Source organism: Phalacrocorax aristotelis, chromosome 13 (assembly GCF_949628215.1).
Source record: "Phalacrocorax aristotelis chromosome 13, bGulAri2.1, whole genome shotgun sequence".
Lineage (NCBI taxonomy): Eukaryota > Metazoa > Chordata > Aves > Suliformes > Phalacrocoracidae > Phalacrocorax > Phalacrocorax aristotelis.
In genome coordinates this window covers 1,499,005-1,522,189 of record NC_134288.1, presented here as the reverse complement: position 1 = coordinate 1,522,189, position 23,185 = coordinate 1,499,005, and the positions used below count along the sequence as shown (strand labels likewise).

General features: G+C 55.9%; 1 protein-coding gene across 9 annotated transcripts in view; it reads right to left on the bottom strand.

Moving 5' to 3' along the window:
- CHD6 (chromodomain helicase DNA binding protein 6) overlaps window positions 1–23,185 on the bottom strand; it is a 93,976-nt gene that overhangs the window by 6,049 nt on the left and 64,742 nt on the right. For 6 of the 9 annotated variants that reach the window (XM_075108482.1, XM_075108488.1, XM_075108486.1 and 3 more), the window contains 17 exons: window positions 22,429–22,539; window positions 18,898–19,100; window positions 18,283–18,482; window positions 14,774–14,933; window positions 14,252–14,341; window positions 13,158–13,261; window positions 12,345–12,474; window positions 11,997–12,057; window positions 11,241–11,298; window positions 10,361–10,580; window positions 8,032–8,240; window positions 5,340–6,875; window positions 4,588–4,736; window positions 4,113–4,319; window positions 2,966–3,412; window positions 2,083–2,274; window positions 151–270 (listed from right to left, as the gene is read on the bottom strand). In XM_075108482.1, coding sequence (XP_074964583.1) covers window positions 151–270; window positions 2,083–2,274; window positions 2,966–3,412; window positions 4,113–4,319; window positions 4,588–4,736; window positions 5,340–6,875; window positions 8,032–8,240; window positions 10,361–10,580; window positions 11,241–11,298; window positions 11,997–12,057; window positions 12,345–12,474; window positions 13,158–13,261; window positions 14,252–14,341; window positions 14,774–14,933; window positions 18,283–18,482; window positions 18,898–19,100; window positions 22,429–22,539 — 4,197 coding nt within the window. The remainder of the gene's footprint in view (window positions 1–150; window positions 271–2,082; window positions 2,275–2,965; window positions 3,413–4,112; window positions 4,320–4,587; window positions 4,737–5,339; window positions 6,876–8,031; window positions 8,241–10,360; window positions 10,581–11,240; window positions 11,299–11,996; window positions 12,058–12,344; window positions 12,475–13,157; window positions 13,262–14,251; window positions 14,342–14,773; window positions 14,934–18,282; window positions 18,483–18,897; window positions 19,101–22,428; window positions 22,540–23,185) is intronic. The other 3 variants (XM_075108484.1, XM_075108489.1, XM_075108490.1) reach the window with 2 other exon arrangements.

The window sequence follows — 23,185 nt, the reverse complement described above, 5'->3', positions numbered from 1 at the left end:
GTGTCACAGGATAGTGTAGAAGAGTGACATCTTCCAGACTTTTGTCCCATCCATAGGCTTCTCTGGATTAAATCCCCCTCCAGGTGAGCCTGGGGTCTGCTAAGCATTTCAAGACACCAAGGGCAGACAGCAGAACAGGCCTTTGCTTACCCGCCGTCCGGTACCCTTATGTACCACAGGCACCCGCTCCTCTCCCGTGAGTGAGTTAATGTCCAATTTGCTGGGGTCCTTGCACCGTTGCCTCCTCTGCTTGGGCTTGTCTGAAAAATTCTGGAGCGCAAAGAAGACAATGATAATGAGACTAGATGGCTTAATGAGCCTGGATGGCTACAAGCCCTGCAGGAGAGCAGCACAGATGAACTCCTGAAGAACAGAGGGTCCCTGCAGACTTGGGCGGGAGCAGTGCAAGCGGCACAAGCTGGTCTCTGCCAAAAGGCCAAATCTCAAACGAGAGCGATTAATTTGCAGGTAGAAAGGGGTGTTCAGTGTACCCTGCTTAGACTGCTCCAGCTCTTTCTAATTACCCTCCAGTCCTACAACTGTAACCTGCTGCCAATTCATATACGTGCATCTGTAAATGGGGCGCTAACTACAGCTAGGAAAGAAAGTGAGAACCGATCTGCGTGTGCCATCTCATGTCAGTCTGATACAGCTACCTGCTCTCTCCAGCTCACCTGTGCTTTGTTTTGCTCCTATTTCAGCTGTTCTCACTGCAGGGCTGCTGCTCCATGTTTCTTTGGGATCAGAGTCCTTCCCGACCCACAACTTACACAGCTACAGCTGAGTTCTTGCACACCTGAGTGTGGTGCCAAGCACTGAGTCCCAGCGTCAGTGTGCCTGCAGGGATGTAGCATTATAACGAACTGCTGCAGGCTCTGATTCCTGAGAGTCAAAGAAAAGACCCTGAGCTTCACCTGCCCTTCAACAAGATGAGCTGCACAGTACCCCAAAGCAGCTGTCAATCTGTCCTACCTGGAGAGACGACACCCACCCTCACAGAAGAAATCCTGGAGGGCTGGCCCAGGGCACTGGAGGCTTGCTGGGAGCAAGAGGTTCACCAGCAGCATGGCCAGACTGGGCGAGCTCCAGTAAGCCCCCATGGAAGGCAAGGGTGATGGAAAGGAGCAGGAAGGCACCTCCACACCTGCTCCATCATCTGACTGCTTTTTGTCGTGCTCCTGGGAGTCTGGCCTCGGACACAATGCTGCATGTATCTCCAGACTTTGAAAAGCAAGGGCTGTCCTGTCCGAGCAAATGCTGGGCTCCTCATCTCTCATCTCTAACAAGCTCCAAAACCTTAATGGCTTGCCTGTTCTCTAAGCTCTAGGGCATCTCTGCTTCAGGCACACAATCCTCCAGGATCAAGATGCAGAGTCTTTTGTGTATTACCACCACATTTTTTCCTACTCTGTTTTACAGCCCATGATCTGCCTACCACATGCTAAATAAGCTAAAACCTGGAGCAAACCAATCTGTGAAACCAAGAGGTGGATGCTTATCAGATGGCAAGAAGAATCACACAGACTTTGCACCCCACTCTCTGCCACTCTGCTTTCTGACAGCACCCGCAGCCATGCAACCGCAGCCTTTTGCAGTCTGCAACACAGCTGCTTCAGTCCAGTTTTTAAATAGAGGAGGTCTCCTCTTGTCTGGGAACCTTATCTACAACAACAGCACTGTCTAAAATGATCCCAGGTGAAAGGGAGCAACACAGGCAGACCTTGAGCATCCCAAATCTCTTTTCCCATCTCTCCCCATCCCTGGCACTTCTGCAAGACATTGGACTAACTGTGCACCGGACAGACAGATGCACTGCAGCTGGAGAATGGACCTTGGGGCAGGAGGACACAGCTCAGGAAGTGCCTTTCACTGCTGTACAGGGAACCGTGCCCGCCTCCCAGAAGTAAGGTGAACCTCCCAAACAGCCCTGCTGAACACCACAAGCCATGGGACAGGGGAAAAGGCTGCATTTTGAGACACTCCGTGGGAGCCCTGAACTCAAGAGCAACCTCCGAAAACCTAACACAAAGGGCAACACTCAAGGCAGATACACACACATGTGCCACCACAGACCACCCTTACTGTGCCAAAGCTGGGAACGTCGAGTGTGTAGTCAGACTGCTGACGGAGCCAGTCGAGGAGACTCTTATTCGGGACAGCCTTCTCTGCTTGGCTGCCTGCAGCTGGGACTGGCTGTGGAGTTGAGGTAGCAGCAACCGGGCCATCGGGGAGGGGACTGTTCTGGGGGGGCTGCGGCTGGTCTTCCTGAACATCCTGACGTGGAGGGAGGAGCAGGGAGAGCCCATCAGCAGCACATAGTGATGCGTGCGCACCCAGCTAAGCAGAGCTCCCAAAGCAGGTCATCTGCTCCCATCACACAGATTAATCCGTATATTCCCAGTGCCTGTTCCTTAAATCACCAACCACCACCACATTACACTTCCACTCAGTTTCCAGGACTGGTTGCATGGAGGGCAGAGAGAGCTGGGGGATGCTTCTGAACGCACCTGGAAACACCCTAATCACCAGGAGGGCCAATTTTCCCCCAAATCACTCCTAAAAGTGGTCTAGAGGAACTGGTCTTGCTCCCAGAGCCCCAGTCTTCTTTGAGTGATTCCAGGGTAGAAGGAGAAAGGGTGCAGCAGGCTCTTGGCCACAGCTTCAATGCAGCCAGGGGCCCTTCCTTATGTTCTCTAACCCTAGACACACCCTGACGTGGGACAGCTGCTTTTGATAATGCTTAGCAGGACTCAGGCACTCCAGGCAGAGTGCTGCAAGCCAGGGGGAAAACTTCTCTTCCCACCCGGAGTAGGATCTGCTCCTGCCTGCTCCAGCACAAGCCAAGCTGTCCTGGAGGAGGTCCTGCATTGCCATGGGCAGCAGAGCTTCTAGGGGAGAGGTGGACCATGGGACAAATCGTGCTGACTCCATTGGGGCCATGTGAAAGGGGGAAGCATCAACGCACCTGCAGCCTGGTTGGAAGAGGCCTCTCCTTCAAGAAAATGAGGTCCATCCCTTCTACATTTTTTCTCCTGCCCCGTCTCCGCCTCATGGCAGCATCGTCTCTTCGGAGGCTGCCGTTTACAATTTGTCCTGTGACAGGATGGATTAACCCTGCCTGGAGGATTCCAGACAAGTCCATGCCCAGGGAGCCCTGGAGGGTGTTCACAGTCCCCAGTTTGGGCATGTTTGTGTTCAGGGGGAAAGGAGAGGAGTTCCCCGGGGACACATCAGAGGTTCTGGACAAGTCCACCGCTGCATCGCGCCAGCCGTTCAGCACAATGGGTGGATGAGCATGGGTTGCTGCTAGCTGCTCCAAGCTCCTCTGTTTAGCATCTCTCTCCATCTCGAATTCATAGGGCCTCCTGTGCTTCCGCTCATCCTTTGCAAAGGCAGGGGTCAGGAAACCTTCCTGTGTGTATCAAAGCCATGGAGAGGGTTACAGCTGCTTGCGCACTGCCCAGGGACCACACCTCTTCAAACTAACACTGAGCTAATGGTCAGGCTCTTCTGCCTCTCTGCAGGAGCCCTGTAGAATGCCCTTTCCCTGGGCACATCACACCTCTCTTTCCCTGTGTGAGGATGCTGCAGGAGCACCCTCACACACACTTTGATCTCCCAAGGTGCTATAACCCTGGGTGCTCTGCCAGCTGCTGGGCAGCCAGGATGGGGCCCCAGGCCAGCAGCTTCTGTCTCTGTGCTGTGTCCAACAGAAAGGGGAGATGAGAGAGAGCTGGTAACTGATGGGGCAGTGCCCTCTCCTGCACCCTTACCTTTGGGACACCAGGGCAGCGTCCCCTTTTCCCTCTGACCATGCTGGGTGCTCCAGTACTGACTCTGGAAGCACTTCTTCAGCTGCAGGAGCTGCGAGGCTGCTGCAGAACAGCCACCTTCCTAGGAGGGGAGCAGGGCTGGGGGGGGACTGAGAGCATGGGGAGCTCACCAAGAGCCCTCAGTGGAGGGGACCAAGTGGCTTATCCATGTGTTATGCACCACAAGTGGCACCAAGAGGCAGTGAAAACCCAGGCCCTGCTTGGGAAACTCCTGAGCATTTCTGGGCAATGCTTCATCCCAGAGTCCCAAGCCTGTCCTTGCCCGAGGGCCCCCCTCACCTTTTGTACCTGTGAGATTAACACCCCATTATTGAAGCCGGTATCGGGGGCTTCTGACTCGGCAAAGCTGTTCCTGATGCTGGCATTGCTGGCTACTGCTGGAGCCGTCAGCAGGCTTTGTGTCTCAAACTGCTGGCTGGAGGAAGGCCACTTGCCTTTCAGGATGGCATGGCAGATGTTGTCAATGCGGTTGATGATCACACGGTCCTGCAAACAGAATTGAACAGTGGCAGGCTGTGACTCGAATGACTGACTCGTGTATGTCATCTCAGGATTAAAGACAAACCCAGCCTTGGTGACCTCAGCTTTGCTTTGGGGCAGGCATGTCCATGGCGTGTGCGCTTGTGAAGAGCACCCCAGTTAGAGCATGTGGGGAGTCGTGTGCCCAGGATCAGGAGGCAGAGCTGGGGCTGTGTGAGCCACTGCTGGTCAGGACTACGCACTTGCAATACAAACGGTGTTAATTTTAACTCACCTTAGGCCACTCAGAGAAGGAGTAAAGTGTCTTCTCCTGCAGCAGCTGGGCTATGGTCGGTGCCCGGGCATCCTGAAGGTCATCAATCTCCCCAGGCAGGACAGAAGCACAACTCTTGCTCTCTTCCTCCAAGTACTTCTCAGGACCATCTGAGAAAGCAACAGAGAACAGAGCCCATGACCACCCTGCCTCTCTTGCCTTCTCGAGGGCAGAACAACTCCCCATACCTTCCCACCCCAGCACCCAGCTGGCTCCACAAGGGTCCCATTCCCCAACGAGCCACCAAGAAATGCAGCAGCCCTGGGTCATGGCAGGTGGCCCACACTGCTCAGGAAGGGCCAGCACTCCCCTGGGCTGAGTCTGGGGGGCTTGTATTGCAGTGGCCCCCATCCCTGACCTTCCCCATAACCTGGGCAGGCAAGGAGGAGGGCACATGCCTTTCCAGCAGGAGCTGCTCCTCAGGCAGTGCCCTGTGTCAGGAAGGGAAGGGCATCCTGCATTCCATGGGATGCTCATGGCAGAAGGGCTGCTGGGGCTCCGGGTGGGGTGTTCTGGCCAGCCCTACTGGCAAATGCAGCCACCAAGCCTTTGTTCCCCTATCACATCAGCTAGAGGGACCCTAACTCCTGCAGATGAGAGGCCACTCCAGGGTCTCAGCAGTCCCAAGGCTTTGGCTCTGTAGGGAGAATAGCAGATCCCTCCCAGCCCAGCTGGAGGTGACTGTCAACCAGAGGGAGCTCTCAGGACTGTACCTTGACTCTGGCTGCTGCTGGCTTTCTCCCCCTCATCTCTCTTCTCACACTCTTCTTGCTTCACCTCCTGGGTCTCAGGGTGCAGGGCCTCTCTGCAGCATGCCTGCCCCTCTGCCGCTTGGCCCCAGGCCTCCTTACGGGCACCGGGAGCTTCTGCCCCTGTGGCCCCCAGCAGAGGCGCAGGCAGGCTGAAAGCCTGGCTCTGAGCCTGGCCTGGTGAGTGCTGCAGGGTGCCCTCTGGCCTGGGCTCCCCCAGCCCTTCGGGTGTCCCCAGCCCCAGGGACTCTCTCTCGCCATTCACATCTTCTGGGCAAGTGTCCTCGGGTGTGGGGAGACCAGAGCTCTGCTCCTCGCCCCCCAGTTCATTAGCCTCAGGGTCACAACTGCTTCTGGTCCTGGGGCCACTCAGGTCTTCTACAACATCTGCTGCTGCCTCGAAGTTATCATCATCCTCTTCTTCCTCATCATCTTCCTCACTGTGGCTCTGACTTGGCGCTGACTTTGCCTCCATTCCTTTCTCCTGCAGCAGACTGATGAACCTCTTCTCAGGAGGAACCTTTATTTCATAGTTATGAAGACTGGGACTGTAGAGCCCCATGTTTATGACCCCTTCCATGGCACCGTGCTCAGGCAGCACTGGTGCAGGGCTGGTGAGGTCTCCCTTCTGCTGCAAGGCTTCACAGAGTTCTGCTGGGATGCTCTGTGAAGGGTCACTTTCAGGGGTAGAAGGTGAAGGTTCAGCTTCCTCGTTCTGACTATCCATTTGGTCACAGCCCACCTGCAAACCCTCTAGGAACGGAGTCTCTCTCATGGCATCTGCATCGCAGCTGGACGGATCCTCGTCCCCCTCTAGCTTGCCCTCAGACAGTTTAGCAACGCTGCTTCCAACATCTGTGCAACTTGGGCTGTCTCGGGCAAGGGAGCTTTGCTCGCTGTTACAGGCCTTCTCATCGTACATCATGCATACCAACGAGTCCGGCAGAGAGCTCTCATCATAGTTACTGGAAATTATGTCCTGGACGTTAGACATGAATGTTTCACAGTTTGCGTCTGGCGGACTGCCCCCAGCCTGGGACACAGTGTTGTCTACGGTGTCTAGCTTGATCTGACTCTCGGCTTCATTCTCCAGGGGTTCACAAGTCCGGTCCACCTGGCTGTACAGAGGGGAACTGTAGAGTTTGGAGTTAGTCTGGTAAAGGCAGCACAGAGTTTCTGGGCCTGGGAGCCCCGTTCTTTTATGCTGGGCATAGTTCCTGTATGCATCTAAAAAAGACAGCTGGGGGTCATTCATGATGTAGTAGTCAGTGCGATTCAGGCCATGCTTGGCGGTGCCGATCAGCAGATCCCGATCATGTTTGCCACACTCCCACCACACCGGCAGGTAGAGGCTCGGCCGGCAGAGCTTGAGCCGCTCGTGGAGCTGCGGACACTTGAGCACCTGCTCGCGCACCTTTCGCAGAAGCTCGATACGGTAGAGGGTTCTGGCAGCGCGTTCCTCTGTGATGGGCTCCACGTAGATGTCAGGGTCTGGGGGACCTACAGCAGGGATAGAAAAGCCAAGGCCCCATTATACAGATTGATGATAGCTACTCAGAGGCAGTGATGAGCAAGGTGAGTTTAACTCTTGCACAGACTACAGGCGAGGTGAGGGGAGCACTTGTAGCCACCATTGAGGCTTCTTTTCCCAGTCTCACCACCTTCCATTCATTTGCCTCCAAATGGACACACAGGAGCATACTCCTTCGATTTTAGCCACTGGACCAAGAGCGGCACTCGGCTGTAGTCTTGACTGAGCTCTGCTCCATCAGTGCCAGCAGTGCTAGAGCTGCCTGGACCTGCTGGTGGAGCAGCTCCCTGGGGTGTGAGCCTCTGGTAGCCCTTCACCAGGTTCTCAGGGGAGGGAGTCCCTCAACTTGTTCAGCTCTTTTGACGAGGAATTAAGGCATTAACGCACACATCCAAGGAACTGCGCCTGAGACCAGACCTCCTGACAAGTCTGAGACGAAATCCTTTCTGCTGCTGTTAGAATCAAATCACTTTGTGCTTGAATAGCCCCCAAGCAGTTTTTCATCTGCCATGTCCTGCACGGTGCCAATGCGCTGGGGCTCTGCAGGGCACTCTGAGAAAACAGATGCCCTGGCCCTGTGTGTTGGCCAGGCTTCCTAAGCCTCCTGCAGTGGTTTCAGACTCCCTTTATGCTGTAGCAAAGCTCTCTAGTCAGCTATGCCATGGCACAGGCACTGTGTGGACTCTATTCAGTGCCAGCAGGGAGATGCTTGGAAAGAAAGCAGCAATACAGATCACCCAAACAACCCTCAGCTCCAGTGTGGAGGAGATGTGATCTGCTGCTTCTCTACTTTTCCTCCCTCACATCTAGAGGTTGCTGTCTTGGATAAAATTAGTCATGTTTTCATGGGAGAGCTCCATGAGACCTGTGAGAGCAGCAGCTGGAGCGCACGTGGCTGCCCTACCTTCCCATTGCGCTGGGGAGGTGGTACACAGTGATGACAAGGCAGCCAGAAATGCATGTGGGTTCTGCAAGCCCACAGCCTGCCTGGAGCCTTGCAACCTCCAACTGTCCCTGACACTCCTCCTTTGCTCTCCTGCTCCATGAGAGCAGTGGGACCATTTCTGACCTATGGCTACACGGACCTACTGTTACCCCCACACAGGACATGCAATTTCCACTCACCATCCTCTTTCCACAGTGGGAGACCACACACATTCTTGCACATGGCCACGAAGCTGTAGAAGTACTTCTCCAGGCTCTCATCTGTCTTCTTCTCCAGTCGAGAGATGGCTCGGAACTGGGCCCAGTCAAAGATCTTTTTCTCCTGGTCATAGATAACCCCAAAGGAGGAGACAGTGCGGTAGAAATCTGCCTGCTCCCTCCTGGTCCACCTGTGGGGCAGGGAGGAGACAGGAACACCACTGAGACACGTTCTGGTCCCAGCACGGGCAAGGCACCAGGCAGAGAGGCTCAGAGAGGACTATCTATTTACTGCTCATCAGTTTTGGGAATGCTGCCAGAAGGAGCACTCTGGGGAGACCACCACAACCTGAGATCCTCTGCCTTATGGTGCATAGTGAGGAGGAGTGAAGGCCACGGGGCTTCTGGCTCTTAGTTCACTGTTGAATAAACACTCCTGGCTGTTTGAAAAAACAGTAAGTGCAGCTCCGGGCTGTGCTGCCGATGGGGCGCAGCCTCCAGCAGCTCCTGTGGAGGCACAAACCTATCTCACCTACTCGCTTCTTGCCACATCAAGTTGTCTCATCACCTCCATGGAAAGGCCAGCTCTGTACCAGGAATTAGAAAGGAAGGTCCTGCAGACACCGTTCTCATCCAGACTATTCCAGAGGGAAACTGGGACTGGGGTTTGTTGCCAAAAGGGTCTCAGTAACAAATACCATCCACCCTGCTGACTCCTGTGGACTCCTGGGTGCCAGGGGTGGGTGTCACCCCCTGCCCACTGAAGGAAATCAGCCATGGCAAGAGGAGGTTTCAGTTACAGCACTGTTAGAGCACAACTTTCGCTCTGGCTTGGACCCTCTGAGCTTTCACCTCGTGGGGATCACTCAAAGGAATGATCCAGGACAGAGATGGTAAAGAGCATCCTGGGCGAATACAGCCCCGGGTAATCAGAGCACAGAGAACCAGGCCACAGAGAACAGACCAGGGTGCAAACTGCAGGGCAAGTGCAGGAGCAGGTCATGGCAGAGAGAGGTGAATGGTGTTGGCTGAAGAAAGCTTAAAGTCAAATCTCAGCTCCTCTGAATTGCAGCTCTGAGCCAGCACCAGCAAGCAGATAGGACATGTCAAGGGAGAGCAGACGGGGTGACAGCACCCACAGCACTCACCAACTGACCAAAATACACCTAGACCAGCATTTCCACCCCTGCTCCCAGGGGTCATGAGCCATCTGCAGTGATATTTCATTCCGAAAAGGAGAATAACAAAAAGAAAGTTCATAAAAAAAATCAGTGATCCAAATCAAGGAGCCCAATGGGGATTTGTTGAAAGGCCTCAAATTAAAGGCTGGTGGGAAATGGCCTAGGACACTCTTGTAAAGAGAACTCCTGCAAAAAAAGCCCACAGAATTAAAGAGCGGGAAATAGCAGGCTGCTGTAGTGTCCACAGCGCAACCACTGATGCCCCCACCTTGAAGAGGGGCTGGTACAACTGGAAGAGGTCCAGAGAAAGGGGAGAGGGAAGGTCAGCAGGCTGGAGCAGCTTCCATACAAGGAGGCCGTGAACAGAGAGCACAGGGCAGCACAGATATCAAGTGGTTACTGCTACAGGGAGAGGTTCACAGGAGACAAAGTCATCAAGGACTGTTGACCACAGAGAGCCCCTGCAGTTCAGTAAGTCCCAGGGCTGCACACCAGTGACTGGCAGTGATGGAGGCAGCATCACCCTGCTGCACACCCTCCTCCCCAGTTCCTGCAAAGAGCCATTCGGGGTACCAGGATGGTCCCACCGTCCTTCACATACTGGGATGCCAACGAAATGCGAGCACGCTGCAACCAGGATATGCCACCACTGGGCTCCTGAGGCCACGAGCAGGAGGCTAACACAGTGGCGTGAGACCCACAAGGCTCAGAAAGGCTACATATGTGGGCTGTGACAGCGCTCATCTGTCACCCCTCATCCACAGTGTGTCCCAAGTGCACAACACGGCTCAGCAGCACCCCTGGTCTGCTGGAGTTTGGGGCAATCCCTGGCCCAGCAGACGCTGTGTTTGACCCTGAAGAGTTGTCCCCTTGTTTCCTTTCACCGTGTCACCAGATGCTACCTGCAAACTACACTGGAGGCTGCTCCCCGGCTGGGCTGGCTGCCAGAGCCACAAGGCTCCCTCACAGCTGGGAGCAGCATTCCCTGCCCAGCAATGACCCACGTGCCTTTGCCATGCGGGCAGCTGGCTGCACAGACAGCCGTGGTGACATTTCCTTGGGTAAACCCAGGGGGGAAAGGATTTCAACTGGCCTATATCAGCTTTGGAAAGGACTGTCTGCTGCGTTACCTTTTCTGCATTTCTTTGTTCACTGAGTCCATCTCGGAGGCTCTCCTGAACATCTCGTCCTGCAGCCAGTATCCATGGTTACCGGGCACCAGCATCTCGGCGCGGGGAGGCAGCTCTTTGCGGTTGCAGCGCTGGTAGACAGTGACGAGCCTCCGCAGTCTGGCTGTGAGGGCAGATGAGACAGGCCAGCAGGATCTGTCTGAGTCGGAGCCATCCTGGGCTTCAAACATCAGCAAGGACATTAGTATTTAATGCACACTCAAAGCCACAGGTTCCCGTGTCCCTTCAGCTGGCTCCGAGAGCTCCCTCCCACCTTCCCCCTCCCATGGGAGACACCAGGGATCACAGTCATGAGTGGGGGGCTGTGAGATGGGGGACCACGCCTGGGCCTCTGCACCCCAAAAGCTACTGGCTCGCAGCCTCACTATGTCTGAGCTTTTTTCAGAGAGAGCCCAGAGGCAGAGATCGGGGTAGGAACGATGGCTTTGGGCCAGGCCATGAGTGGGGGAGGACTGTAGCTCCCTGCTCAGCAGCAGGGCCAGCCAGCCCATGGCATCTGCTGGCACTGCCCATTGCAGAGATGCTGCATGCGCTATCTCATGCAGGTACCTGTATTCTAGTCACCCCTGGCAGGCTTTGGCTGGAAACACTCTTTTTTTGGACCCTGGCTGTCCTGCCATAGGGCCTGCCCCGGGGTCGCATGTGAGTCTGCACAGGAGGGCCCCTGACAGGAGCCTGCCCAGGTTAAGCTACCTCGCTCACTATCACAGAGCAGCATGTCCCCCCAACCCAGCAGCGCCTGCCTCAGAGCTCTGGCTCCGGCTGTGCCATGCCAGCCCCTGGGAAGCCACGCGCTGTGCTGCGGGAGATACGGCCTCACCTGCCGCTGGCTCGTCCTGCTTCTCACTGGCTTCACCCACCCCAGCAGCCACGATGTCCTGCAGAAGGAAACCATCAGAGAGGGCTCTTCAGCCCCACACAGAACCCCCCATACCTGCAGCCCACCCAGCCCTGGCAGGGTACAGGGTGGCAGGATGGGCAGAACTATGTGCAGTTGCTGGCTGCGGTCAGCACGTGGGATCAGAGCAGCATGGACAGGGGAGGTGACAGCTCAGAGGGGCAGTGCTACCCATTTTGGGCCTGGAGGGGAGGTCCACCTCAGTGACACAGACTGTAGTGCCACTGCCCAGAGCAGTAGCAGTGCAACAGCCTCTGCGGCTCAAACCCTGCATCCTCCCGTGCTCCCTCATTCACTGCTTCTCCTCTCCCCCAGGGCCACTTCTTTTGGGACGTCCCTGACTCCTTTGCCAGGGCCTCATGTAGCTCCTGAAGCTGAGTGCGAGAGCCAGCACCCCTGGCCGTTCCCAGCCCTCAATCCCCCTCAGCTCCCCACAAGGCGGATGCTGGCTAGGTCCACGGGAAATACACAGAGGCTGTGCTCCAGTGAGCAGAGATGATGCAGACAGTGTGGGGCAGAGCCTGTGCACGGCATGGCAAAGCCAGCACAGAGCAGGGTCACAAGCAGCACTGGTTCCCCCTGCCCCGCAGCAGAGCTGATGAGCCAAGCCTGCAGTGAGGGCAGGAGGGCAGGCCCGGCAGCAGCAGACTTGCATTGATCACTGTGAATCCCACTCACCTCCTGCTTTGGCAGCCCCTCCAGCTTTTCTCCACCACTCTCTTCCTTGTCCATGCTGCCCCTGGGTAAGAGAGTGAATTAGTCCCTGGTAGTGGCAGCACAGCCCCGTTGGCTGTGCCAGTTGTTGGCAGGAGGGAGTGGAGAACTGGTGTTCATGCCATCCCTCCACCTCATACTGGGGAGCCTGCTCCCCACTGCCTTTCCCCCTGCCCACTGTGCTCGGACACAAAATCTGCCTTCTTCCTCCTCCCTGCACATAGCTCACCCCACAGTACTGCCCCACTGCTGACACAGACCCCAGGAGCGAGCCAGGCAGCCCCCAAGGGCTTGGCTTCATCCCCTGCTCACCTTTCAGCAGTGTCCTGGGCCCCGTCGCTGACACCTTGCTCTGCAGAGAGCAGCTTCTCATCTGGCATGCCCACCTTCTCCAGAAAGCACAACGCCGGGTCCGCCCGCATGGCGTTGTACCTCTCATAACCTGCCAACATCCACGAGCCATCAAAAAGGAGGATGACACAAAGCCAGGCCTGAGCCTGGTTCAGGCGAACCTCCTGCTCTGTGGGACACAGCTCCCCACCCAACTCTTGCTGTGCTTCTGTGAGAGCACTTCTCACCCCCAGAAATTCAGAACACTTTCCCAAAAGCTGCTAATTGCTCCGCAACCCCTAGGCAGCAGGCAAGAAAGGTCAGTCATTCCAACCCACCAGGCAGCCCTGCCTGGTAGGTAGCACAGCTCCTGGAGAGCTATGCACAGCACCCACAACAGGCTGCAGCTTGGAGCAAACAGACCCGTGGCTCCTGAAAGCTGCAGGGTGACTTCATGACAAGACTGGGGATGCCAGGAGAGGCTCTTTGCCTTCCTCCTCACCCTCACATGGCAACTGCATGCTGCTCCTGGCAAACCAGAGGAGTCTGCCATGAGACCAGGCATGGCTACCCTGGGCACTGCAGCGCGCCCACCCCACCACCCAAATGAGCTGGCAGTGCCGCAGCTGCCAGTCCCTGGAGAGAGCTGCCCTGGCCCTGTGCGGCTAGAGCGTGGCTGCAGCTCTGGCCCCGAGCACTGATGTGACGTCCCCGCCAGGTACCGGAGCTCTGACTGGGTGCTCCACTTGGGTCCCTCTCATGCACCAGCACCCACCAGACAAGCTGGGTACGCACCATGCTTGAAGACACCGATGAGCAGGGATTTATCGGCTTCAGCATTCCACCAGTCCACTGGGATCTCCACATAGTCAATGTCTGGCAGTAGCACGTCCAGCTCCCTGTGGCAGACAAGGTATGATCCCAGCCTCACCAGACACTGGAGTGCACTGGGCACTGCTGGGCAGGGGCGGCAGGAGCCATCACTTGCTGGCTTGGGGACAGTTAATGAATGCAAAGCTGGCCTGGGGCTCCATCACGGCCTGGCGTGCACATCTCCCAGGGGTCAGAGAGCTGGAGCCTTGGCTCCACTACAACCTGCTGCCTTTCCCTTCCTCCTTCTCCAGAGATGAGGAGGCTGCACAGACACTCTCCCCTCCCATGCAAGCAGCACCAGAGGACTGGAGATCCCATACTATCTGAACAGCATCTCTTGGGGGAAAGTACTTCAAACCTACCAGCCCCCAAAAATAGCATGTCTGGTGGGGTGGGCTGCAACATCCCCTCCACACAGACTTGTGCTGACAGAGCTGTGCAGGGGAAGACAGCAAGCCCTGCTCTAGGAAATGAAGCTCAGCATATCACATTTCTCTCTGAAGCATCAAGAGCTGAGTCTTTGCAGGAAGGTCAGGAGCTGGCAGGCTGCAGGCTCAGTGGCATTAACAGAGCCTGTTGGCCCCCTTGTCCTTAGTGCTGGGAAGGGACTGCAGGCCACAGCGATGGGGCACGCTCTGCTCTGTGACCTGGCCCTGGGAACTGGGCAATGTCTCTGTGGGGTCCCACTTTGGATTAAAGGCCAATTTGTCAGGCAGCCCATGGAAACATTTTCCCGCAGGCCGCAGGGTGTCCCTGAGTGTCCTCACCACCCCCCAGGCTGGCAGCCTCAGAGCTGCCTCAACAGGGTTGCTATAGCTGTGGTCCTTGCTCAGGCAGAGCTGCCACCTAACCATGAAGTTTTGCCTGGGCAAGACTTGGGGATTTGACCACAGGGTCTGACTCGCACGGAGCCATGGTGAGCCCAGATATGGCTGGGCTGGATGGCTGTGATAGTGCTCGAGCACTGCCACCACCGCCCTAGGAAGCATCACAGGGGTTCACCGTAAGGTCCCTACCTGGCGGGTGTCCCCTCAAAGGCTTTGTCCGCGGCCTCCCCCAGCACTTCAGCCTTCAGGTAGTAGAGCATTCGCACCCGCAGCAGAACCCTGTCCCAGGGCAGCAGAGAGGAACACACGCTAGCATACAGGTGCTCAGACACTAGCCTGGGCACTGGCCCAACAGGCCTCACCAGAGCGTTTGCAGGGGGATGCTCTGAGGGTCAGCAAGGCCAGGGAAACCTGCTCAGCACTGTGTTTCCCTACATGGGAGGACCCACTTTCTCAAAGCAGGATGTACACTGGCCATATGGTGTCCTGCCACAGTGCCCAGCCCTGTGAACTCCTGGGGCCCTGCAGCCAGAGGTTTGCTGCTCAGGACACAGATCCCATTAGCTGGAGGAGCATACAAAAGCGGTCCAGCAGCCAGAGCATGGTGATCCTGCATGGGCTGTGAGTTCTTTGCAGCTCCCCCCCACCCTCCCCACACTAAAGGCCCTCAGCCCACAGTCTCCACGACACAGCGTGGACTCCCGTGCTCACTTGTTGCAGTGCTGTTTGAGGTGCTTCTTGTAGCTGTCGTCATGCAGGACAACCTCGGGGTTGCAGGTGGCGAGCCAGTCTGCGTTCTTTATCTCGGGGAGCAGCATCTGGTTCTTCGTCTTCTTCCCCTTCCTGCCTCTGGGCACTGGTGCTGACAAGCCTGTAACAGCAAGTGGCAGCCAGTGAGCACCATGGACACTGTGGGCCAGGCTGGACAGTGCCGCAAGGCATCTCTGGTGCTGCGGTGCACAGGCAGGGCAGCAGTGTCAGGGAGTTGGAGGAGGTTGGGCAAAGCTCCTGGCTGCAGATTGGCGAGTCAGGACTGGGGAAGTGCACCGGGTAAATGCACAGCAGGAGAGGCTCCATCTCCAAGAAAAACTTGGGGATCACCACAGAAACTGAATTGCTGTTGAGTTCTCAGTGCAATGCTGAGCCCAGTGGACAACGTGGCCCCTTGATGTATAAAAATATCACACAGAAGCATAGAAGGGACCTTGGTCCTGGGCATGGCCTTACTTGGACACTACAGCCAGCTCTGAAGTTCACCCTACGGGGATAACATAGTGATTTGGGACAAGAGTTCAAACAAGAGGCTCCCAAATGATCAAAGACCAGAAGACAATCCTGATGATCTGATCTGTAAGGGTTGTTTCCTATTCCATGAATCAGGAGGAAGGCTGCTTGGGAACTAGACCACTGCAGGGGGCATTTACACTTGGCAAAGATAACAAAGGGAAAAGGAACACAGTCGCATCTGGCTGACAAAGATAAAATGAGATCCAGTGACTGGAGCTGAAAATTAAACACATTTTCAACCTTGAAATAAGATGTGAGTTCACAGCAGAACATGGAAACAACCCCTGGTGGGGCCACTATTGTTTGGAGTCTTTTGAGAGGGATGAGCTGCCTCCCTGGGCAGCTGCTTCTGAGGCAGGGTCCTGCAGATGTCCTCTCCTGTCTATGTGTGTGAGAGGAAAGAAGTGTCTCCACAGTCCCATCCCACCCATCTGGTCTTGTGACACCAGGGAAGAAAAGAGATCATCGCTGTGTCCTCAACACCTGCATAAAGTTTGCAGCTCCATGACAGGACAAGGTTCTCCAGCCCAGGTGGCTGCTGGAAGTCTGCAGTGGGCACCAGGGCTCCTGTCCCCAGCACCAAATTGGCCTGGTGAACTCTGGGCAAACACTGCTTCCTCAGCAGCTTGGCCTCTTCCAGGATGGAAGGCAGGACAGGGCTGGATCAAAGCAGAGCTCTGAGCTGGTCTGCCTGTGTGCTGTGCTTGCCTCTCATAGTCACACGGATACAGGACTGAGAATGAACAGCCCCCGGCTGCACTAGCAAGGGCCGGAGGTTGATGTTGCTTTCTGCACATCAGGGAGGCCCCAAGCATGTCTCACCTGACCAGCTCTCTGCAAACATGAGTGGTACCTCAGGCTCCTTGGTGAGCCACAGCAGGGCCCGCCACGTGGCTGCTCCAGACTGGAGGGTTCTGCTCTCCTCCAGCTCCTGAGGTTAGGCTAGATGGGTTTGCTGTTCCTCTGGCCACGGCCACATGGAGGTTTCACAGGTGGGAAAAGCCATTCTGAAGAGCTGATGGAGAAGCCCCTAGTTGCTTCCCTCTGCTAAATATCCAATTTTAGTGCTACTCTTGCACTAAAGCATTCCTGACCCTCCACTGAAACCACAGCTTACTTGTTACTTGGCATTATCTGTATCAAGCCCATTCATATGAGCCAATTTGTTTCTTACTCTTACACTGCTCCCCTCAGGGCTCTTGAGTCCAGTCCCAGCACGGCTCTGGGCAGGGCTATATGGCAAGGGCAGGAGGCAGCACTGACAGAGTGGCTCACATAGTAGGAGGTGATTGGAGTAACCTGAGGAAGCCACTGGAGGCCATGTGCTCGGACCTCACACTGTAAAGCCAGCTGGACATTTCCAGACAGAAGAAATTGGTGATGTCAGGTTTCAAGCACCAAGTAACACACAGCACGCTCTCGGGGCTCAGCAACAGCACTACTCCAGAACAGCCTTCCCTGTGCTCCACCACCTTGAAACAGGAGCCCCAGGTTTCAGCCTGGCCCCCTGATGCCCAGAGCAGGCTGAAGAGTCCCAGCCTCCTCGCTACTCACCTTGCACCACAGGCCACAAGTGCACAAGCAGCACACAGCTATGGGGGTCTGACCAACAGGAGGGAGCACTACGGCCTCTCCCAGCTGAACTCACCTGTCCTGAACATTGCAGGATGCAGGCACTGCGCTGCTAGGTCAGCACAGAGTCCTCTGACACAGAACAGGCAGTGACCACGTGTCCCAGGCCACAACCCTCCAGCTGATCCAAAGAACCAGCACTGGTTCTCTCTTCATATCATTAAAGACAAAAGCCACCGCAGCTGCACGGTGCTGTTTGCATGGTAGGCACTACTTGCTGTTCCAGCCCCAAGGGAGGCCTACAGAGAGCAGACGCTGCACTGCAGGCAGCGGGGCAAATCTGCAGTGCCCCACTGCCCAGACAGAGTCAGAGACAGCGGGAAAGCAGGGCTGGGGAAGGCTGTGGGTGGCCCCTGTCTGAAGCTGAGGATACACTGGAAGCCTCCACCCAACAGAATGCAGATGCAATTACAAATTGGACATGTGGTGTGATATATGGACCTCACTCATGCTGGAAAATAAGCTTATGAGTCCTCTGAACAGGGAGGGCACAGCCAAACCTGAGATAAAGGGTCTTGCTAGATGTAGTGAGAGAAGGCAGCATCACCTGGGTGGGATTCTGCATTGCAGAGGTCTCGGGACAAACCAATGCTGCACCTCCACCCAACCAGGCAGGCACTGCAGACCAGCGTGTCGGGGACAAGAATCATGATGAGAGGAGACACAGACTGGAGATCTGGGGTGAGATGGCTGCACATATTGCACCACCAGCTTCCCCGGCGCAGCCACAAGTGCCACACCTGGCGGTCTCAGCTGTTGGCATTAGGGCTGGGGCTGCCAACAGGCACAGGCAGGGTCCCTGCACAACGATCCACACTGCGTCCTGTGATGCCCTGAGGAACATCCAGGCACGTCTATGCTCTGAGTGAAATAAGCACCCTCGCACCTATCACACCCAATCTGTTCACATGGTCACCAGCGCCCCATGACCTCACTACCCGGTGTCTCCCCACGCAGGGGAACATGGCAGTATTCACAGGCCAGAGAGAACTTAGCAGCACCCACTTGAGAGTAGGATGGCATCTCTGCTCCCACCACAAGGCGCTCTCTGCACCAGCCATGGCACTGGGAGCCAGGAAACAGCTTCCCCCACCCACCCAGCCCCTGCTGCTGGCTCTGAGGGTCAGTGTGGAGGTCAGTCCCACAGCAGCCACCTTCTCTGCACAGAGGATCGTGGTGCTCAAGCACAACTGCTTGCTGGCTGTTTCAGTCAGCTCTGCTTTAACTTCTGCAGCCTCAGTCCCATAGGCGGGCGCAACGGCGTCAGGTACAGGTGCAATGGCAGAGAGAACACGCAATACCTGAGTGATTCTGCAGAGCCTGGTTCTGGCCATCCTTCGTCGGTGTGATGAGATCCCAGATAAAACTCTTTATCTTCTCATCCCCCTTGTAGTGTTTGACACAATAGACCAGTAAGGCCCGACAAATCATCTCCATGTCCTTCTCATTCAGGTGCCACTTGAACCGCCCATGGGTCAGGATATCTTTCCAGCGTCCCCAGCTGGAACAACAGGAACACAGACAGAGTAAACACTCCTGTGCAACTAGGGACCTCACCGGCACCTCTCTCCAGGAGCTTGCTCAGTGCATGGCCCTACCAGCTCCCCTGGATAGGGGTGTTCTGCCCCCACATTACAGGAGCAGAGATAGGGAGAGATTTGCTCAAGACAGAACATAGCAGAGGCAAGAGCAGACTCTGGAAGTGCTGACTGCCAGCTCATGCTTTGCCCCCCTAACTCTCCTTCCATCCCAAGTGTTCGCTTACAGCCCAGGTCCCACCAGGGAGGTCACTGCTGGAAGGAAGGGACACTGCAAGCAGGACGGACTCAAAGTGCCTGGGACAGCCAGTGGCCCCATGTGTGTGCTGGGGCAGCTGGAGGCTGTGGCTGTGCTTTCTGGGAGGGGGCAAGACTCACCCGAATATGAGCAGGTTCTTCTCCACACGGAAGCACTCAGCCCTCAGGTACCGCCGCGTCTTCTCATTGAAGCGCCGCGAGCGTGTGGGTCGCTCATCCGAGTCACTGTCCAGCTCAGAGAACTCCATCAGCTCATCCTCTTCAAAGGAGTTGTAGTGTTTGGTTTGCTTCCGCACTCGGGGCCTGTCAATAACCAGGCTCTCCTATGAGAGACAGAGGAGAGCACGCTCAGGTATGCACAGAAACACTTGCCTTCCATCAGGGCATAGTACATCCTCTTCTCCACACTGCCACCTTGATCTGCTCATGCTTCTGGTTCCCAGCTTGCAAGCTCCGTGGCTAGCCATCACCTTCACGCTGGAATTCCTGCTTCATATTACCTGCCTGTGGCTCTGCCTGCACCCATGAGACAGTTCCTGGCCAGCACAAAATTCAGCCTGAACGACGGCAGGCTAAAAATCAGGCCCTCTGGGTTCAAACTGCTGACAACCAGCAGCTGATTCAGCTCTGAATCACACTCCTGGCCCTCCCAGCACTGCCTGCACCGAGTGCTGTGCTGGAGGCATTGTCATTTCTGTGTCAGAGAGGGATAGGTGGGCTGGACGAGGAAAGGGAGCTTCCAGAAAAGTGCAGGAGGGAGCAATATGAAATTAAATAGCACGTACCTGCCTCCTCTCCTTCCCCACACCCTGTCAAATGAATCCATGTCATCTAAATCTGCCTAGATTTCAAGCATGTGGGGAGTACACACACACCCCCTCTCCCATTCTTCCTGATACAGCAGTGAGCTCTGCAGAGCTGTGGGGCTTCCCTCTTGCTGCTGTCTAACACCATCTCTATGGCATTGCTGCCTTAGCTGGAATTTCAGCAGGCTCCAGGGCCACACAAGCTGGCTGCAGTGCCCTGCGCTCGATGGAGGAGGCAGGATGAGAGGCCCAGGTTGCAGCCGAGCTCATGAGCTCAGCAGGGCCAGCAGAGAGATGGGACCCCATCTGTCCACTCCTGCCTCCTGACCAGGAGAGTAACCAGCCCTCCCAGCTCTATCTCAGTGCTCACCTAGAGAGCTCCTTTCGTGGGGAGAGCAGGCAGGGGCTGAGAACAAGGATGCTGCGCACGGGAGATGCTCCCCAGGGGCACGTGGGGAGCCTCTGGCAGCTCTGCTACCAGGCCAGGAGAAGCCAAGCACCGGCTCATCAGAACTCCAGCTGCCGTGTTTGCCCACAACCACTGCTGGGAAGGACCCAATATGCCTGTGAGGGCAAGAGGCGAGACTCCGGGAGCACCCATTTACAGTCCACAACCCCCTCACCTGGACATGGTGACATGCCTGCCAGATCCACTTGCCTTTACTCCTTGTTCCCATTCCTGAAGGCAGGACAGCAGGGCTGTAAACGCTGACAGAGGAAGGAGTGGCACAATCCAAATCTGTACCCATTTGCTTCATCAGGCCAGGAGAAGCCCTGGGCAGCTCCCTTCATCCCTATTCACGTTCAGCTTTCAGAGAGATTTATTTCTAAATCAATGCCTGGATATTGAGCCTGACCCACATGGTCTTCAAACAACCCCCCAGCCTGGGGTGAACATGGCTAGCATTCAATTGGATATGGAAAATATCCAACAGGCAGCATGAGGGAGCATTTGACATTGTAAGATCAGGGGGAAGTACCAGAGGAGTTGCCAAGCTGAAGTTCCTCTCCTGACACGCCTTGTGCTGTCAGGGCCAAACCCAGCTGGCCCAGATGAGCACACTTGCACCCTCTTGCTCAGAGAAGGTGAGAATTTGGGCAAGAGGGAGCATTTGCAGACACCAAGCAGGGCTGTCTTCATCCCCTGAGGCACTGCGACCCTGGCAGCCCCCTCCCTAGCCTGCTCTAACCTAGGACAGAGCTCTGAGACCCAAACCAGACCAAGCATCCACACACAGCCATGCTCTGACAAACCCAGTGCCACAGACGTGATATTCAACCTCCCTGCAACCTGCCTTCATTTGAGAGCGCAGATGAGTTGGGGAAGCAGCACAACACCTCACAGCCCTCACAGTATTGGCGTGTTCACCAGAAAGAGACATTTCTTCTGCATAGAGGTGCTGCCTTCTAGCCAGCACCCACCGCCTGCTCCAGCCCAGCCAGTACACTGCTCCCACTACAGCACCACAGCCCAGGGCTTGATCAGTGAGGGTCCCCACTTCCAGGGGTGCCCTCATATCCACGAAACTAGCGAGAGGCTGGGACCTGAGCATGCCAGTGTGCCTGACACGAGCCTCTTGACCAGCAGGGTCTCAGCACCGTCATGGCACTTCAGCTCCTCAGAAACCTCCTGTGCTGTTGCTGAAACCTACAGATTAAATGTTATGAATAAATCACAACAGAGAAGCGAAGTTATTAAGGTTATTACCTTGGCATTAAACAGGACCATGTGACACATGACCGATTCCAGGGACCTGCCTGCTCTGATGTTACCTTGCTCTCCACCAGCCTCAAGTAACTGCAAGTCCACTTTGCTTCTAGGTCATTAAATGTCTGGGCTTGCTGCTTGGTTGAAGGCTCTCTGAACAGGCCCATGGGTGCTGCAAAGGGCCTGGAAGGCCACCCGGGGAGAGGAGAGGAAGCCCAGGCCAGCAGGCGCAGTCACACGCAGTACAGCTTCCTCTCTGTCCACTGCCAGGAGAGCTGGGGTGACCTGCCAAGCTTCACCACGACAAACATCACCTCCTTAACCACCAAGACCTGGGGTGGTGGGAGCTGGGGGGCTGTGGTGAAACAAATGTGCTGAGCACTGTGAGCTCCAAAGCTCGAAGGGCTGGAGTATACAAACTTATGTCAGCTCATCAGGCCTCCTCCAGAGCTGCCAGGTCAAATGCTCCCCTCTGCTCAGGGTGAGACGGCTCACCTGGACTTGGATTTGGGTTGGGGAATGGTTGCGCAGCTTCCCCCAAGCATGGGAGGAGCTTAAGAATTGGCACTTGGGCCCCTTTGTGCCCTGCCAGGGCACACAGTGGCTTGGCTCTCCAGCTAACAAAGGTCTTTGGGCTTGGTGAGACAGCCAGGGAGCGATCAGAGTTGACATATGGAGAGTAGAATGGGACTGTCCTGGTACTGCTCCACACCAGAGCCCTAGCCCCAGCTGCCCAGGCTGCCAACACACAACCTGGCTGGCAGCGTGGCTGGTAGCTCAGGTACAGACAGTCACACCAGTCTGCTGGGTTTACAGGCATGCTGTTGTGCCGGCTGTTTCATCCTCTCCTCCCCCCACGCACTGCCAGACCCAACTGTCACACCTTAACCAGGCTTGGGAGTAGTTGGGAGCACAGGCTGTGTACCATGAAACACCACGTAGACACAGCCCAACACGTGGCTGAAGTAATCGGGGCTTTAGCCAGCACTCACGGATCAGTCTTCCTCTGCAGTAGTTCCTGATGCCTAGCACATACCCCTTCACAAGCCCAGTGGAAGCACACAGCTCCTGCCTGGAGACCATGTCACACAGTGTCAGATCGGTTGTGGGGCACACAGGCCATGAACTGGATCCTACCTTTTCATTCTTGGCATCTGTATCGAGCTCTGCTATCTTGGCCCACTTTTGCCAGAAGTTGGGGTCATCTAAGGAAATGTCTGTTCTGTTTCCTGATGCTACGAAGCTGGCCTGGAAGTGAAAGAAGAGGAGTGAACAAGGTGCAACCCACCATCCAGATGTGCCTTCCCCAGCACGTGTCTGCAGCACAGTCTTGCTGCCATAGCGTGTTACACCCCAGGCTGACATATCCCAAAGGGCTCTTTGTTTGCTTAAGGGAGCTAAACCCCTCTCTTCCACAGTTCTGACTGACCCATTATAAATGGAGCCTGGGCTGTGCCAACTGCAAGAGGAGGAGGGACAGATGGTCCTTGGTGGCCCCAACAGACACCAGCCACAAGGGTGGCACAGAGCTGGCTCCTTGGGCTCTCTCCTGTTGGGATGCCGGGGCCCCATGGCGTACAGCTTCCAAGAGCAGAGCAGCACCCAGCCTCAGGCATCACGCAGGCCAGCAGCTGGTTCCCACCACCACCCTGGGGGTCCCCCTGCAGAGCCAGGTCCCAAAGCAGCAGAAGAGTGAGGCTGGAGACAGAGATGGGCTGCGCCATAGGAGGGCTGTGCTGAAGGTACCACAACTTCTTCCCACACCACTGGCAGCCCAGGTCTACACCTGCATTTCTGCTCAGCAAAGTACCACACCAAGGCAGCACCAGTGCCTGGAAGGGCAGGGGAGGTGACAGATTCTGGATCAAATAAGCTCAGCCCATGAGCAGATCAG